Genomic DNA, 15,322 nt, shown 5'->3' with positions numbered 1-15,322 from the left:
TCTGCATTTGACACGGATTTCTGCACATATGTTGTCTGTCCTTATCTTTCCAAGAACCTGTGAAAGTGTCAAATTGCTCATATAATGACATCAATATGAACATCTAATGTGACATCAGTCTGCCTTCTTATCTCTATTGCAAGGGCAGAAAGAACAACAATATAAACACTGTAGTTGGCATATTTCTTCTTATTCGTTTATCAGAATGCTTTTAAGACCAGCATCTTGAGCCACAGAATCTATGTCAGACATTTCTAAGGTTATGTCAGGAATTCCCATCTCATAAAAGATATAGTATAAAAGGGCTGCCACTTGACCACTTGTCAGGAGGGGTCTTTGCCCCAGATTATAGTGCAAGAAATTGCAGAGTTTCTGCTGCATGACGCTTTATGCTGAAAGCTAATACCAAGCCAAGTCTGGGAGGATATAAGCTGATTGAACGTGTGTTTTCCTTTTGCAGGGAACACTGCCTCCCTGACTTCTGATAAGTACATCGTTTTGCTGTAAACGGGTATGCAGCGCATTGACACCACCTGAGAAACTCTAGATGCAAGTTATGCTCCCTTAAGCGCATAGAAGTATATTTAAGGGTGTTTGGTTATTAGATGATATTTTAAATATGGTAGAGATATTCATTTAAAACTTGTTGTTTGCAACATACATTTGTGCTGTTTTCATAATATTCTGTATGGTTATTTTAGATGTGATGGGCAACAGGATGATACTGTTGAAATCAAAACTTTTTAGTTAAAGTGTCTTTTTCTTAGCATAGTTTGTGTGAGTTTTATTGTATGGAACACAATTAGTCTTTCAAATTTCCACAGCGCCCTGGATCCCTGTTTAGGGGCTGTAAGTAACTCAAAAGCATTGACAGCACATCCACTATGTATTGGGTGGGGTTCTGAGGGGCTACCATAACCTGTCTTTCACATTCACTCGTTGGTTTATTGAACAAAGTTCACTTGTGTCATCGTGAGTGTGGAAACAAACCTTGTAGATCTAAGCCAGAGTCTTAATTTACGCAACACTTCACTACAGTGTCAGAAAGCAGTATTCAGGCAATTATTCTGCCACTGCATGATTACGATTATCCCACTTCGCAAATTGCAGCTGGTGAAACATTTGGCTGCATGTGCAATGCTGACCTTACATAGATGCATTTCCCAAATGATGTCAGGTCTTCATTGCCTACCTATACAGATAATGTGTAATTTTAGGGACTTGGTATCATTCATTGTGCCCTTTATCAGCAAGGCAAATTCATATTTAGAGGCCCTTATGATCACCCACAGCCGCTGTGCTAGCAGCCCCTTACTACAAAAGGATGAGATCTGGTGGGTGCTCCTTTTTCATTTGCAAAGCTAAATTATTAAATGTGCCTCCTTTACAAATGTCACTACACACAAATCATCTCAACTTGAAGAAGCCCCTAAGGATTTGACTTTTGAGTATGCAATGACATATTTTCTGATTACTGCACCTTTCACATAGGACCCATATTTTAGTTCCAGGACTCCCCTGCGGTAACAGATGTGCTCTATAAATATCAAGTTAACTCAAACTACTTCACAAGTGGGAGCCCCTTCACACAGATAGAGAACAGTTGAGAACAGAACAGTGCCTCTAGGTATGTTTACTCTGAGTCACTAGATAATACATTTTACCTAGTTTGGTCAATCATATTTGCTAACATTTCTCTCACTTCTGTAAGCAAAATGTGTCCAGCACGGATGATAATAATCCTCATTGCTTTAATATGGTTTTGTAAACTATGGTTCTCCTTTCTGCTGGAAATATTACTCCATCCATTTTGGAAGTCACCAAATGACAGAATTGCTAAACCAGTAAGGAGTTAAACTCTTACATCAGCATCAACAGCATTGAATCTAGCAATTTGGCATCTGATATCATTGAGATTGATTGCTTGGAGCTTCTTAAAGAATATGTGAACATTCTTAAAGAGGCTGGACGTTTAACCACAATAGCTGGTTAGGCAGCAAAATAGAAACGTTTTGCAGACAACCATTACAATATATGCGCATTATTTTCAGGCATCTCTACAAGATATTATCAAATACCTTTTTGGAGTTGCTGAGGCTTGGCCTAGACCTCTGTACAGATTATTCGGGCAGCTTCATTACATACCTTACAACGTTTATCCATTCTTGGGATACCTTTGATAAGAGCCTTCATGCAAAGACTTATGAGCACTATCCCACCTAGAGTACTACCCACACAAACATTGTTATTACATAGTTTCTAAGAGTTAACTTTGAAAGTTTTATTTTTAATGTCAATAACTTAATTATGACCAGTGATTTACAAACTTGGTCAGTTGAAGAACCATTTCTAGAGGTACAAAAATAGTTGTTTGCGTACACACCCTCAGTTTCTACCTAAAGTGCTCCCTCCTCATGAAGGCTACAATCCCATTGAAATGCCAACATATTTTGGACGTATGACGGTACCACGCGTACTATTACAACGCGTACCGTTACAACGCTACTTTTACCACGCAAGTCGTTACAACGACTTGCGTGGAGGGGCGCTGGATAGTAAATTATTTAATTTACTATTCCAACTCCAGTCCCCGTGGACTCTAGGGAAAGGAGTTGGATAGTAAATTAAAGTATTTACTATCCTGGAGCGCCCCCCAGCACATTTCGTTGTAGTGACCTGCGTGGTAAAAGTAGCGTGCTAACGGTACCGCGTTGTAATAAATGCGTGGTAACCGTTGCACACCTATTTTTACTAATCTACAGCATGGTGCATGAACATCTTTACATGCACTTGGTATTATGCCACATTGACCATACTAGACCCTTTATTAAGACAAAACAGCTTTTATTGCTTTTGCATAATCTCTTCCAGGTAAAGCCATTTTTAAAGCAGAAATTCTTAGACGATTAGCAGATGCATTCAATAGTCTTATGAAAGAGCAAAACAAACACATCAAGGTAAGCCACATATGCACTCCACTAGAAATAAGGGAGACATTCTGTTGTCTGACTGTAGCGTGGGGGTGGGGGTGTGCTCGATATTACTAGAAGCTTGCTCAATAATAGGCTGGACACTCTGTCTGCGTAGAGAAGGTTTTATTCTTATAAAGGTCTTTCTGGTGCGCAAGGTTAAACGTTCACGGGCAAACTCTGCTCGGTCCGTCTTGACTTCCGTTGTGGGTAGGTTTGGGACAGCTGTTCCTCTTCAGGTGGCGACGTCCGAGGACGCTTCGGTAAGGTCAGCTCCGGAAAAAGAAAAGCCAACAGAGAGGGAAGCCGGTCAGAACAATGCTCTGATACGTTTTTGCACCGGGGAACCAAGTGGTTGTGAGGGGTCACCTGTGAGTTATTCAAACACTAGTGCTCAGTGATTCTACAGGGGAGTGAGGAACGGAAGGTCGGAAAGTATGGTAGGGGGAGGTCGGAAAAGTGGGACGGTAAAACGGGAGGAGAGCTACACACACTGTCACTCGCTGTGCCCTTTACGCCCGACCCAAGCCGCCCAACGCCGCCGTACCTTGTCTAGCCACACTCCTCCCTCGGGAGTGTGGCACGGCGATTCACCGGGTCGTTGGCCTCCTGGCGCTCCGCTCCGGTCTCCAGCAGGTCCGCTACTGTCTTCTTCCACGCCGTCGTCAGTCTCGCTGACGTGGCCTCGTCCGCTTGTAGAGCCCAGTTAAAGGCGCCGTCCCTTTCTTCTTCCTCGTCGTTTGAAAGCAGGGGACGGGTGTCCCAGTTCGACTGGAGGGAAGGAGGGGAAGCAGAGTCAGGTTTCCACCAGTCCATCAGGGTTTCCGCCCCCACCCCGTTACACTGACATTGGTCAAGCAGCATGGACATCGCAACACATTTTTGCAAGCCACTGTCGTGTGCATAGAAAAGCCCAAAAGCACCACAGGGTGGAGTGATAGTTTTAAAGTTTCTTTTTGATTCTATGTCCGGAGGCAAGAATTATGCTGTACTTTCTTCACTTTTATTATCAGCAGCCATGTTAACAACAAACATAGACTTCATCCACGGTGTCAGGGACCACACGATAGTCCTTCATCCCTGTTTCTGCCTCCTCTTTCTGTGCTGCTCCTGCAGCCAAGATAAGTGCCTCCTGGCAACTTCTATATTCTTATTTGATGTTTTTCTTACTGTTTTTCCTGGTTATTTGATACTAAATTGTTAGTGAGTGCATTTTCCTTTGCAACGTGGGCACGGGATCGCTTGTCGACCACCAGAGGGCGCCACATTGTGAATGTGCACATTGGATCTTGTCTCCGAAGCCGGCACTCTAATCCCCTGAGGTATATCAGAGGCAGCGAGGCCGGCCAGGAGATTGATAGCGGTTTCGACTTTTGCCCCATACACCAGGAGCTTTATGTCCTTAATTGGGTTTAGTATTCATAACGCTTATTGAGGTTTGTGATTTTCCCTACAGACACCAGGGAAGGCTTAAGTATTAACCCCTGCAACACACGTGGGTGTTTGTGGTGTCCTGCATTCTCAGTCCTGTCATCCGCCCCTTGTGCTTGCTCAGACTTGGCTGGGAAACGCCCAGTGCCATACATTATTATTACCCTCAGTCAACCCCAATAAGGTACAACTCAAGACGAGTGACATAGAAGAGACCTATGCAGAAAAGGACGAGGTTACCTACTTCCCCCTAGATAACCACTTTTGCAAGGTGATGGGCGCATCTATATTAAAGTTGGTTACTCAGGTGATGGCTCCCCTGTAGCAGAAACGTCTACAGTACGTGGAGCACTGCTTCAAATCCCTCGCTGGGAGGAAAGACACCCTTGGGGCCCTGCTCCCACTACCTGCTGGGATGCCGGACGAGCTTGCACTAACCCAAAAGCGCAAAAGAGGGAACCTTCTCTAGGTGTTGTTCTAGATGTTTTTGATCTCCTAAAGATGGCCTTAGTGGCCCAGGCCCAACCTCAGACAATTATTCCCCAAAGGGACCTTCTGGGCTACAGTCTGCCCTCGTAGGAGACGGGGTCCCACCTGTGGTGTTCCTCACCCACCTTACCAAGTGGCAACATGCTAGCAGGTGATGATCCTCAATGGACCTCCGATATGTTAGACCCTGACCAACTCCTCCACCCCCGGTCGGCGTAATGGGTCCCAGGAGACTAGGTTGTGACCTATGTCGCAGGAAGGCTGTGCAAGCCTCTAGATAATGAAGTCCGCAACCGCCTTTGGGTGGAGTGACCCCGCCCGTCTCTGGATGATAAAGTGGTGCTGCCCCGGACATAGACAACTGCATGGCCACCTTTCTGGGGAAATACATTTGTGACCCAGAGAAGGGCTTGCCAGGACAAACTACTTGATCTTTCTGGGCCACAGACCTATATATTAGATATGGCCCAAGATGCAAATACAACCGGGGCATAGGCGCCACTCACTCCATAAAGATTAACCCCAAACTGGGAGGGCACCTCGCCACCTCTGAAGCTGGACCCATTGCAAAGGGTGGTTTGTTTGGCGACCCCTTCATTCAGAAACTTGGTAAATTCTTAGTAACATATAATTCACTAGACAAGGCCCAAGCGTCATTCAAGTGCATCTTTATGCCCTGAGTTTTCACCAGGCAGGGGGCGCTCAGCTGACCACTCACAACCCTCAGCCCTGGCAAAGGCTACTCCAATTGAAGAGGAAGTATCAGGATGCTTCCAAATTCGGCAACTTCTATCCCACGAGAGGATATCCGGACACCAGGGCTCAAGGGGCGGCCACAGAGGCAATGGCAACTATGGCTTTGCTCAAGATGTTCATCTTTCCCACTACAGTGAATGGATCTGCTAACAACAGTGCCTGGGGAGCAAGCTATAATGGTTAGTTCGCAACTGGGTGGCTCTCACTTCAGACTCTTGGGTACTACAAACAGTGCAGGGTTTTCATATAGAGTTTTACGGCTCTCCTTCTTAATGGAAGCTTCTTCACCCACTCTTCTTCTCAGAAGCAGACGCTGAGTTGGTAAATGCAGAGATGGCAGAGTTACTCCACAAAGGTCTGCAAGGTTCCTCAGCAACCTTTTTCTAGTGGACAAGGGGTATAGCGGACAATGGCCAGTCATCAGTGTGAAGGAATTGAATGAGTGGCTGGTCTTCTACCACTTCAAGATGGAGGGTATCCACCTCCTCAGGGATCTCCTTCCACTTAACAATTGGATGATGCGCCTCGACCTCAAGGACGCATATCCGACCATCCTAGATTTCCTCCCCACCATGGTTTTCTCCAGTTTCATTGGCGGAGGCAGACTTTTGAGTACACCACTCTTACATTTGGCCTGTCTTCCGCCACGTAAAGCTTTACCAAGCTCATGCACCCGGAGGTGGATTCCTCAGAGCTCCGTCATCGGCCTCATCATCTACTTAGACAACCTTCTTCTGCTAGACCAGTGCCCCCCGGAACCTCTCTATGCATCTGCAAATGGCAATCCCTTAGTCCTTCATCTTCCTCATCAACCAACAGAAGTCAGCCCTAACTCCCACTCACCCTCTGGTGTTCCTGTGTTTCATAATGGACTTGGTTCGAGCCACTCTCAGCCTTCCCTCAAGTAAAATGAACACGACCAGGCACGAATTGCACAGCACGGCGGCAAAGACAGTCACCCCCCTACTGCAGATCTCGATGGGGGTGGTGCTCCTGTTTTCCTCTATTTAGGCCATCTTTCTGGTGCCCCTTCACTACCGCGCCCTGCAGCGGCTCAAGGCTTTTCATCTCCGAAGGGGGCTCACTTATTCTCCGGTGGTCCTATTATTAGAGGAAGCCCGAGAGGAGATCCAATGGTTGCTGGCACACCCGGAGGCATGGAACGGACAATCGATATTCGGATCTCTTCCGGACCTAGTCATTGAATCTGACACCAGCGACAAGGGCTGGGTTGCATGATGTGGGGAATTCTCCACCAGAGGAGAATGGTCCTCTCACGAAAAATACCTCCAAATCAACTTCCTTGAACTCTAGGCAGGCTCCTTCGCAGTCAGGTGTTGAGCCAACTGCATCCTTCTCAAGATGGACAACGTAGCACCGGTGTGCTGGATAAACCATCTAGTGGGTACACATTCCAAAACCCTCTCAGATCTGGCCAGGAATTTCAGAGACTACTGCATCATGCAACAAGTCTCGGTGATGGCGGAACAGCTCTGGAGAAAATCTAGCCAAGGGGCTGATTGGCTTTCCCGTCACCTGAGAGATGCTAGCCTCTGGCAGTTGCACCCTTCAGTCTTCAAGACCCTGCAGGCCAAATGGGACCCATTCTCAGTGAAGCTCTTAACACCTTGCCTTGTCCACCATCTCCCCAGGTACATCAGTTGGCATCCAGACCCCGAAGCGATAGCCACTGGATGCTTTTCTCCACAACTGGAACAGGGATATTCCTTTCCCCATTCGCCATGATAATGCATCTATTGTGCCAGATACGAAAAAAAGAGGCGGAGATGGTGTTAAAGTCTGGTTTCCGGTTCTTTGTATTTTCCAATCCCTCTATTTCCAGACCTTCTCTCGGATCCATAGGGGAATCGTCATTTTCTGGTGCTGGAGGGGACTCTACCTCTTATGGCATGGAGGATTACAGGGAGCATTGGAAGATCCCGGGGTTTTCGAGCAACGATGTCTCCCTTCTCTCAAAGGGATGGGCCGACAGTACTGTCAGTGGTACTGATCGGCATGGACTTGATAGTTGGGCTGGTGTCACCTACAACATTTGGATCCAGTGGGGGCAGACATTGTCCATAGATTGAATTTCCTCTCTTCATTGGCCGCAGAGGGTTTGGCCTATAGATCCATGAATACTTTCAAGTTGGAGATATCGACAGGTCATGCACCTGTGGGTGACCATCCCTTGGTGAGGAAGCTTCTGCGAAGCATTAGATTATCCCTTCCTCTGGAACCACGTTATTCAGCGCTATGGGACGCTAACAAGGTCCTGAATTTTTTCCTGGCATGGCAGTCCAATAGGTATCTTTTGAGGAAAAAGAAATCAGCTAAGATTGCGACCCTCCTAAGCTTGGTTTCATGTCGAAGGATCTTGGATGTAAGAGTGCTCAATGTTACTTGTAGAGAATTTACCCCAGATGGGGTTACTTTCCATATTTCAAGATGTACGAAATTTAATTGATGTGTCATTTCTTACCCTCCTGTTCCAGATTCCTCAAAATTGTGTGTGGTGTATTAAGAACTTCAAGACTATGACAGCGAATGTCTGCCCACGTGGTGAGAGGCAACTTCTGATTGCCCTCAGGAGGCCATATAAGGCAGTCTTTTCCCCTGCCAATGCCAGATGGGTTAGATGGGCTATGCAAGAGGCTGGCATTGATACTAAGATATTTGGTGCTCATTCAATAGAAGGTGCCATGGCCTCAAAGGTGTTCTCTTTGGGGGCTCCCCTGGAGCATATACTCAATGCAGCGGACTGGTCTGCTGATTCTACCTTTAAAAGGTTTTACTTTAAACCAGTCCCTAGCATTGCCTCTCAGGTTGTGGGAACGCTTTAAACCAGCATAATCCTCGCCTCCAGTTCTGACATAGAATGAAAAATACCCTAGCTATTATAACGGAAAGTTTAAATTCTATTAAGGACATGGATGAGAGAATTAGTTACTTTTGGTTACACCCTCCCCTGGATGTGATGGTTGGTATGGTTATACATTCCATCTGCTAGAATGTGTTCATCTGTGGACTGAAGAAGATATAATTGAAATTTGCTCCAATCTTTGTGCAACCTGTTTATGAAGTCTCAGGTATGGATTTTCAAGCCTTATGTTTATGTCCCATAAGGATCAGATTGGTCAAAGCAAGACTGTAGATGTTTCTCGTGTTCTGTCGCAGGTTGAAAGAGGAGGCAGGATAGGGACGTAGGATTTGTGGTGTTCCTGACACAGTTGATTGGACACTACTTTGTTGACTCCTTCCAGGTTTTATGGGAAATTAAATATTTGTTGTTAACATGGCCACTGATAATAAAGGTGAAGAAAGTACAGCATAATCCTCGCCTCGGTGTCCTTCATAGAATTGAAACTTTCCATACCAATAGCTAGGAAATTTTTAATTCCTCTACATTTTTCGACAGGCACCATTTTAGAGGAAGAGGGTACTGCTTTGCAATTTAGGCACAACACTTACATCTACAACACACATATAAAATGTTACTTAACTGTAATAATAATTTTGGAGCTTGTTGTCTTGCTTATTCACATGTGGATCTCCCATCTCCCTGGAGATAAGAAAGAAACATAAAGCGAAACATTTATTGTGAGGGAAAAAAAGATATAATTTCAGGTGGTATCTTTGTCCCTGCAATTTGTTAGTTTCATTTCACAAAGTCATGGGAAATTTGACTCCCGTCCAACACATCAACATATTCTTAAAAGAAAACAGATTGCAAGGTTTCTTACCAAATACAAGATGGCAGGACACTACATAAGATCTGCATCTACAACACAAACAGCCAAGTGTTTGTTATAGGTTAGTAATGTTTTCATTTTTAAACTAGTGATGCATTTAAGAATAGTTGCATAGCTGTAGTAGGCCAAGGAAGGCTAGCAAATATTTTTAACAAGGCAACTGGTAGAAGCTCCCTATAGAGGGCATATTTTATATTTTGTAAAAATTTAAGGGGGTTATGGCTATTATTCCAGTCTGGAGTGCAAATGATATCTAACATCGGTGGAGTACAGCAGAGCAAGCAAAATGAGATGGTACTGTTTGGGACCATGTTATCATTTAGGCTGATGAGCCCTCTAAACACGTTTGGGTCCAAGCTGTTTACTATGGGTATTGTTTCCAATAAAAAAAGAATGTTCACAATAGCTTGTGATTTTGTGTGCTTATTCTTTGGTTTAGGGCTTTGGTTAATATGGATACAAGAGAGGACAGCTAAATGGCATGGAACCTACATACACGAAGGAATATAAACAAGGGTTCCCAAACCAAGAGAGTTTTCGGTTTAGCAAAACATAGTGCTCCCAAATTCAAATTTTTAGTGTCCACTTAACTGAACCACTGTGGATTCACTGGTCATTGACAGTGGACCACAGACTCTGTTGAAGAGAAGACCAGCAATATCCCCAACTGGTCCCCAAACTCCTTTATTCAACAGATTGACTCAGACACAAAGTGGTACCTCTGGAGGTAGGTAAACCAGTCGCGGATATTGAGCTGCAGACTGAGTTGTTCAGTCAGAGCTGCATTCGAATTGACATGGAGCACCCTTTGGAACCACTATTTCCCACAGGCAACTGGGAAGCACTTCTGTCATTCCTTTAACCTCTCATATGCACATCCTAGGCAGCTCAAATAGTGCTGTAATCTTAGTAATTAACCTAGGCCATTTTGAAGGACTTTGGGTGGGGCATTTGAGGAGATCAAACCTTGTGTTCCTCTCTATCTGAATAGCATGATATCTCTCAAGGGGCAACCTAGGTGTGCCAAAATGCAAAATCCTTTCCTGATTCCAGTCATGCTCACACTGGCTTCAGTCGTGTGGGTCTTGCTCTTGTTGTCGGGGTAAGGCAGTTCTAGTCTTTACAGTAGGGCGCAGCAGTACAACTCCTCTACGGCCTAGGCGGCTCCTTCCCTAGGTTGGGACAGAAGCAGGAAGTCCTTATCATGAGTTTCTCCAAGTGACCGCCATTACCTATACAATTAATGGGCAAGTTGGATCCGAGTTATGGTGAACTGAGCTGATTTTACAAGGAGGGGGTCAGTAAACTCTTCTCCTGAGGGTACAGCTAAGAAGTCTTGTTCCACTCACTGGAACCTCAACCTCCTCCTGCCGTAAGTATGACAGTTTATTGGCCTTCACCAGCCCCTATACTGTGGGAGTACCCCAGGTCCAGCAGTGCTTGCGCTCTTCTAGTAAAGTAGTGCATATCACATTGAGCATCTCCACTGGGCTCACAGATGTTGAGTCAATTATGGCAAAACAAAGGGTAGGCCAAAAAGTGAAATTTAAAACACGGGGTGGTTCATCTGCCCGCAGGGATCAGTACTATCTTCCATGTAAATATCCCTAACTTTCCAGCAAATGCATAAACTCTTTAGTCCCCCACTTAAGCCATAGCAATCAATAATATGTACGAAGGGCCTTAATGCAATTCCCTACAAATGTATATTTCTTCATAGGGTCCTGACCAACTGAGGCCCTTTCGGTTGTTATATAAAATCTAGTGAGCTAAGAGATCTTGGATGTCTTCCAAATGTTCAGTGAGCATGCGGATATTCAGCAGATTGTCTGCAATAGTAGTACTTCTTGTTTATTTCACTCTGGCTATGGTGCACAACCAATTTCGTAAGAAGCTAGCGAGGCATCGTCCAATAAGCATTTCTGCTGTGTAATCTACTTTAGAACATCCATAATTCTCTGCAGAGGCAGCAGGTAAGCAATAAACGAATAGCAAGTTACTTGCATTATATGTGAAATCTTAAGGGGTACTTTTATACATTTCATATGCCAGGTACTAATAGTTTGAACACGTACAGCTTCCCAGGCGAGTTTTCTTGTTGCTCCGGGATTTTGCAGGTAAGAACACTGTGCCACACAGAGATAATGTGATTATTCTGAGATGCCACAATGTTGTCAGATGTGGGCTGCTGGATTGGAAATCTGAACGTGGAGCTCTGAGTTCCAAAGCCACAGCATACCACAGTGTGCAGATATGGCGTACAGAAGTACAGAAATGTTGAAATCTGTGATTACCACTATGTTACTGTTTCAGGGTAATAAACTATGTTTCTTGATCTTCAGACTGGCATTAAGAATCCTCAAGCAGATGGTGTGGAGCAGCGGTTCTTAACTTTTGACTTCTATGGACCCCCCCTCACTTAATCATAACTGGAACCCGGGCCCCCACTGAGTCTTGAACTGCAAACAATACACAAAAATGCAGAAACAAGTATTCATCAAACAAATACATCAATGGTTAAATATTTTATTTAATTCACAAATGTAAAAAAAATCCAAATTTTAATTTAAATGAAAGGTTGAAATTTTACTAAATCAATTGAGGTGGCTCATCGCCCATACTATATTCTGGTTGATGCGCTTGCACTGCCCCAGTGAATCAATCCGAGGACACCAACTTAAGTTTTAGCCTACAGTTTCATATTCCTTCACATGTACAGAACATTTGAAATATTTCAATTTACATTTTGTTTCTCTATATACACTTTATTAATCTCTTAATATTGTTTAATTTTCTAAGCAGCCGTGGTCCCCAGGGGTTCCCAGACCACAGGTTAGGAATCGCTGGTGTAAAGGAAATTTAGTTGAGATCATCACTTTTACAAGTGACATCGCCGGTCAAGAACAAAAATCTTATATATTGCACATGACACATGTTTCGTCAGTGTCCCTTTAGGGTATGTAGTTTGTTTGATGTGGCTCTTTGCGGCAGGAGTGATGGTTGATGCTATGTAAATGTGAGACTGATATTGCCACATGAGGTGGTAGTTCCTTGTTCCTTGAAAAGAAGCTAATGGGTTACTAAATACATAGAACCAAAGCATTTGCTTAAACATCAGTAAACTAATTGGCCATTTTAGTTCCTGGTTAAACTGGAAAGCATTTTATTTGGATAGAAAAATAATTTGTTAAAAGATATATGATATGATACAATATAATCTTTGATGGTACATAATTTTATGTTTGTAAAGTTTAATGGTTTGCTTATAGACTCAAATGACAAAGTTGAGCACGCGCAAAACAATAACTAAAGATGGATTTTCCCTTTCTTTCACCTGGATTACAGGACCCTCCTGTTATGTTTACTGAGGAGTACCAGAACATTGTACTTAAGCATTATCATTCCATATTTGACAAGAAAAGAAAACTGTATGTAATTGGAGAACTCATCTGGAACTTTGCAGATTTCATGACAATTCAACGTAAGTAGCATCCGTGACATCAATCCGTAAATCGAGAAGCAGTGACGTAAATGGTTTAGCAGGGAAACATGAATGTGAGCACCCACTGAAAAGCAGCATTGACTTCTACTAGTAGAGATTCCTGTCCTGAATTTGTAGCCATATCCTCAGGTTAGCGCGTCTCTTGTTGGCTGGCACAACAGTACGTGTCCTATAAGTGTTCTATAAATCCCATACATACTCAGTAAGTCTTGATCAAAAATATATAGAAGGGTGAGAATTGCTTCACTAGGAAATCGAGGTGGTAATTTGGGAGCTTCATTTGCCACTCAGGGCAGCCTCATCAAATTGGGCAAGTGTCATTGCATCAGCTCTAGCCATGTGTCTGCAAAATGCAGGGGTGTAGTTCCTGGTAATAGCTTTGTGTATGTTTGCAATAGGAACATCTGCAAACATTTCCATGGAAGAAGAATATATGTTTTATTTACTAACAGTATCCAAGAAAATTGAGAATGTTTTGCTTGGTGCGTGCTAGACCATACGTTGTGTAATAGGACACTGCTTGCCTTCTCTGCTAACTTTTGATACCCATTCTGTTGTGCAATCACAAAGCACAAGTGTTTGCCAGTAATATTCCACCTGCAATCTTATTTAGAATGGATCCTTCTGTCTAAAAGTTAGATTGTTTAGCGATAGTCTTCTTGGTTACGGTAGTTCCCTTGCTCCATAGTTTCCTAACCTCCACTTGGTACCATCAACAGCTTTGTGTGCTCTGGGTATCCCACCAGTAGCTATTGCACAGTCCTAAGGTCAGCCGCCCTTTACCTTAATGCTGACCGCACCAGCCTACACATGCTTCTTTAAAACTTTATACAAGTCCATCTTAAAAAGTGATGTGTCTGGTGGTTTAGTGGAATAATGCGTCGACTCTGGCGGCCTGTGTTTGACCTCATTGTCACAGGTTCAAATCCTAGCGGGTCCACTCAGCCTTTAATCCTTCTGGGGTCAATAATATGAGTACCATTGAGTTGGGCAATAACAAACATCCGTTGTTCAGTGCCAAGATACCCTTCTGGGTGACCGTGCACTTTACACATACTAGTAAGTTAATACTGTCTGCCTATTAGGTCGCTACACGCGTGTCCTTTAGATAAGGCCAGCAAGATCTTGCTTGCAGTCCTGGATGACCTTAAGGCCTCTCTGGTTCAGACAATTCATGATGTACAAGATGCGACCAAAATGTAATCTGCACTAGCCTAAATACTGCGGGTCACCTGGGGATGGTAGTTGGCATGTTGCGCTTCACCAGCACATGTGGATGATCGCCAGAGGATTATCCGTTGATGTACACGCCTTTCTCCCGGATATGCCTTTTGATGCCTCACGCCTTTTCGGTGAAATGGCAGATTCTGCATTGGAGTGCTTTAAGAAAGTAGAGCCACAGTGCTCTCTCTAGGTCTGTGATCCCTTCCAAGCCATTTCAACATCAGTTCAAAAGGTTCAAAGGCAATTCCAGAAGGTTGGATTGTAGGTAAAGACAATCTCCCTAACCAGTACAATAGTCACCCCAGTCCTTTCAAGCCTATGGACATGGGTCTAGCGCATCAGTGCATAAAGCAGCTGAGGTATCAGTCCTCCCATTCCCCCTGCCCTGCTGCAACAGCTGTTACACTGCTTTAGTTTGCCCTTAGTGGCACATTCCCATCCAGTGAGGGGACAGGACCAACACTTCCTCCCATGGTGGTGACCTGCGACGCCCGTCAGATGGGCCTTACAAGCCGTTCAGCATTACTCTGCCCTCCCTCTTCTTTCTTTGCCACCAAATATTTCCCTCCCATGAGAACAAATTTCAAATGAGCACCTGCCCATTCTATTTCAAGAGGTGCCAGTGTTACATGTCAAGGGCGATGTCGAGAGGGTACCAGACTCAGAAAGAGGAGAGTCTTGTTACTATTGCTGTTTCCTTTTCGGAAGAAGGATGAGTCTCAGGCCTACTTTGAACCTTTGGCCGATGTATGCATCCTGCAGAAAAATGCAAAATGCTCACTCTGGCTTGGATTCTGACTGCCTTCCACCCAGGCGACTGGATAGTGTACTTGGCCTTGCAGGACACCTATTTTCATGTACCCATCCTGCAGTCCCATAGATGTTATCTGTGGTTCAAGATAGGCCAGGGCCATTTTCAATTTGGAAAATAAGTTTATTGAGTTTCTTACATCAAAAAACAGAACAGACCCCCTCAACAACAAACCTAATAGGCATGTGATCAGACATACATTAACAAGTATTCACGTTCCCCACAATAATCCCAGGCCAGGCCGCCATCTGTGGTGGGGTAGTGCACCTTCCCATGGGAAGTACAGAATGTTTCCTTATCCCATGTGACTTCCCCCCTCTATCAGAGCCTCTTCTGTCTCGTTATCAGCCCCCTCTACAATCCTTCACCCTGACAAGTCTCTAGCTTC

The 15,322-nt window shown here is 44.3% G+C and overlaps 1 protein-coding gene across 1 annotated transcript in view; it reads left to right on the top strand.

Moving 5' to 3' along the window:
* The window catches only part of GUSB (glucuronidase beta), a 240,522-nt gene that overhangs the window by 215,819 nt on the left and 9,381 nt on the right, over positions 1 to 15,322 (top strand). Inside the window, exon 11 of the mRNA XM_086954621.1 lies at positions 12,743 to 12,878. Within this exon, the coding sequence (XP_086810747.1) occupies positions 12,743 to 12,878 (136 nt within the window). The remainder of the gene's footprint in view (positions 1 to 12,742; positions 12,879 to 15,322) is intronic.

This window comes from Lissotriton vulgaris, chromosome 2_1, assembly GCF_964263255.1.
Source record: "Lissotriton vulgaris chromosome 2_1, aLisVul1.2, whole genome shotgun sequence".
Lineage (NCBI taxonomy): Eukaryota > Metazoa > Chordata > Amphibia > Caudata > Salamandridae > Lissotriton > Lissotriton vulgaris.
This window is presented reverse-complemented; position numbering and strand designations above follow the sequence as displayed.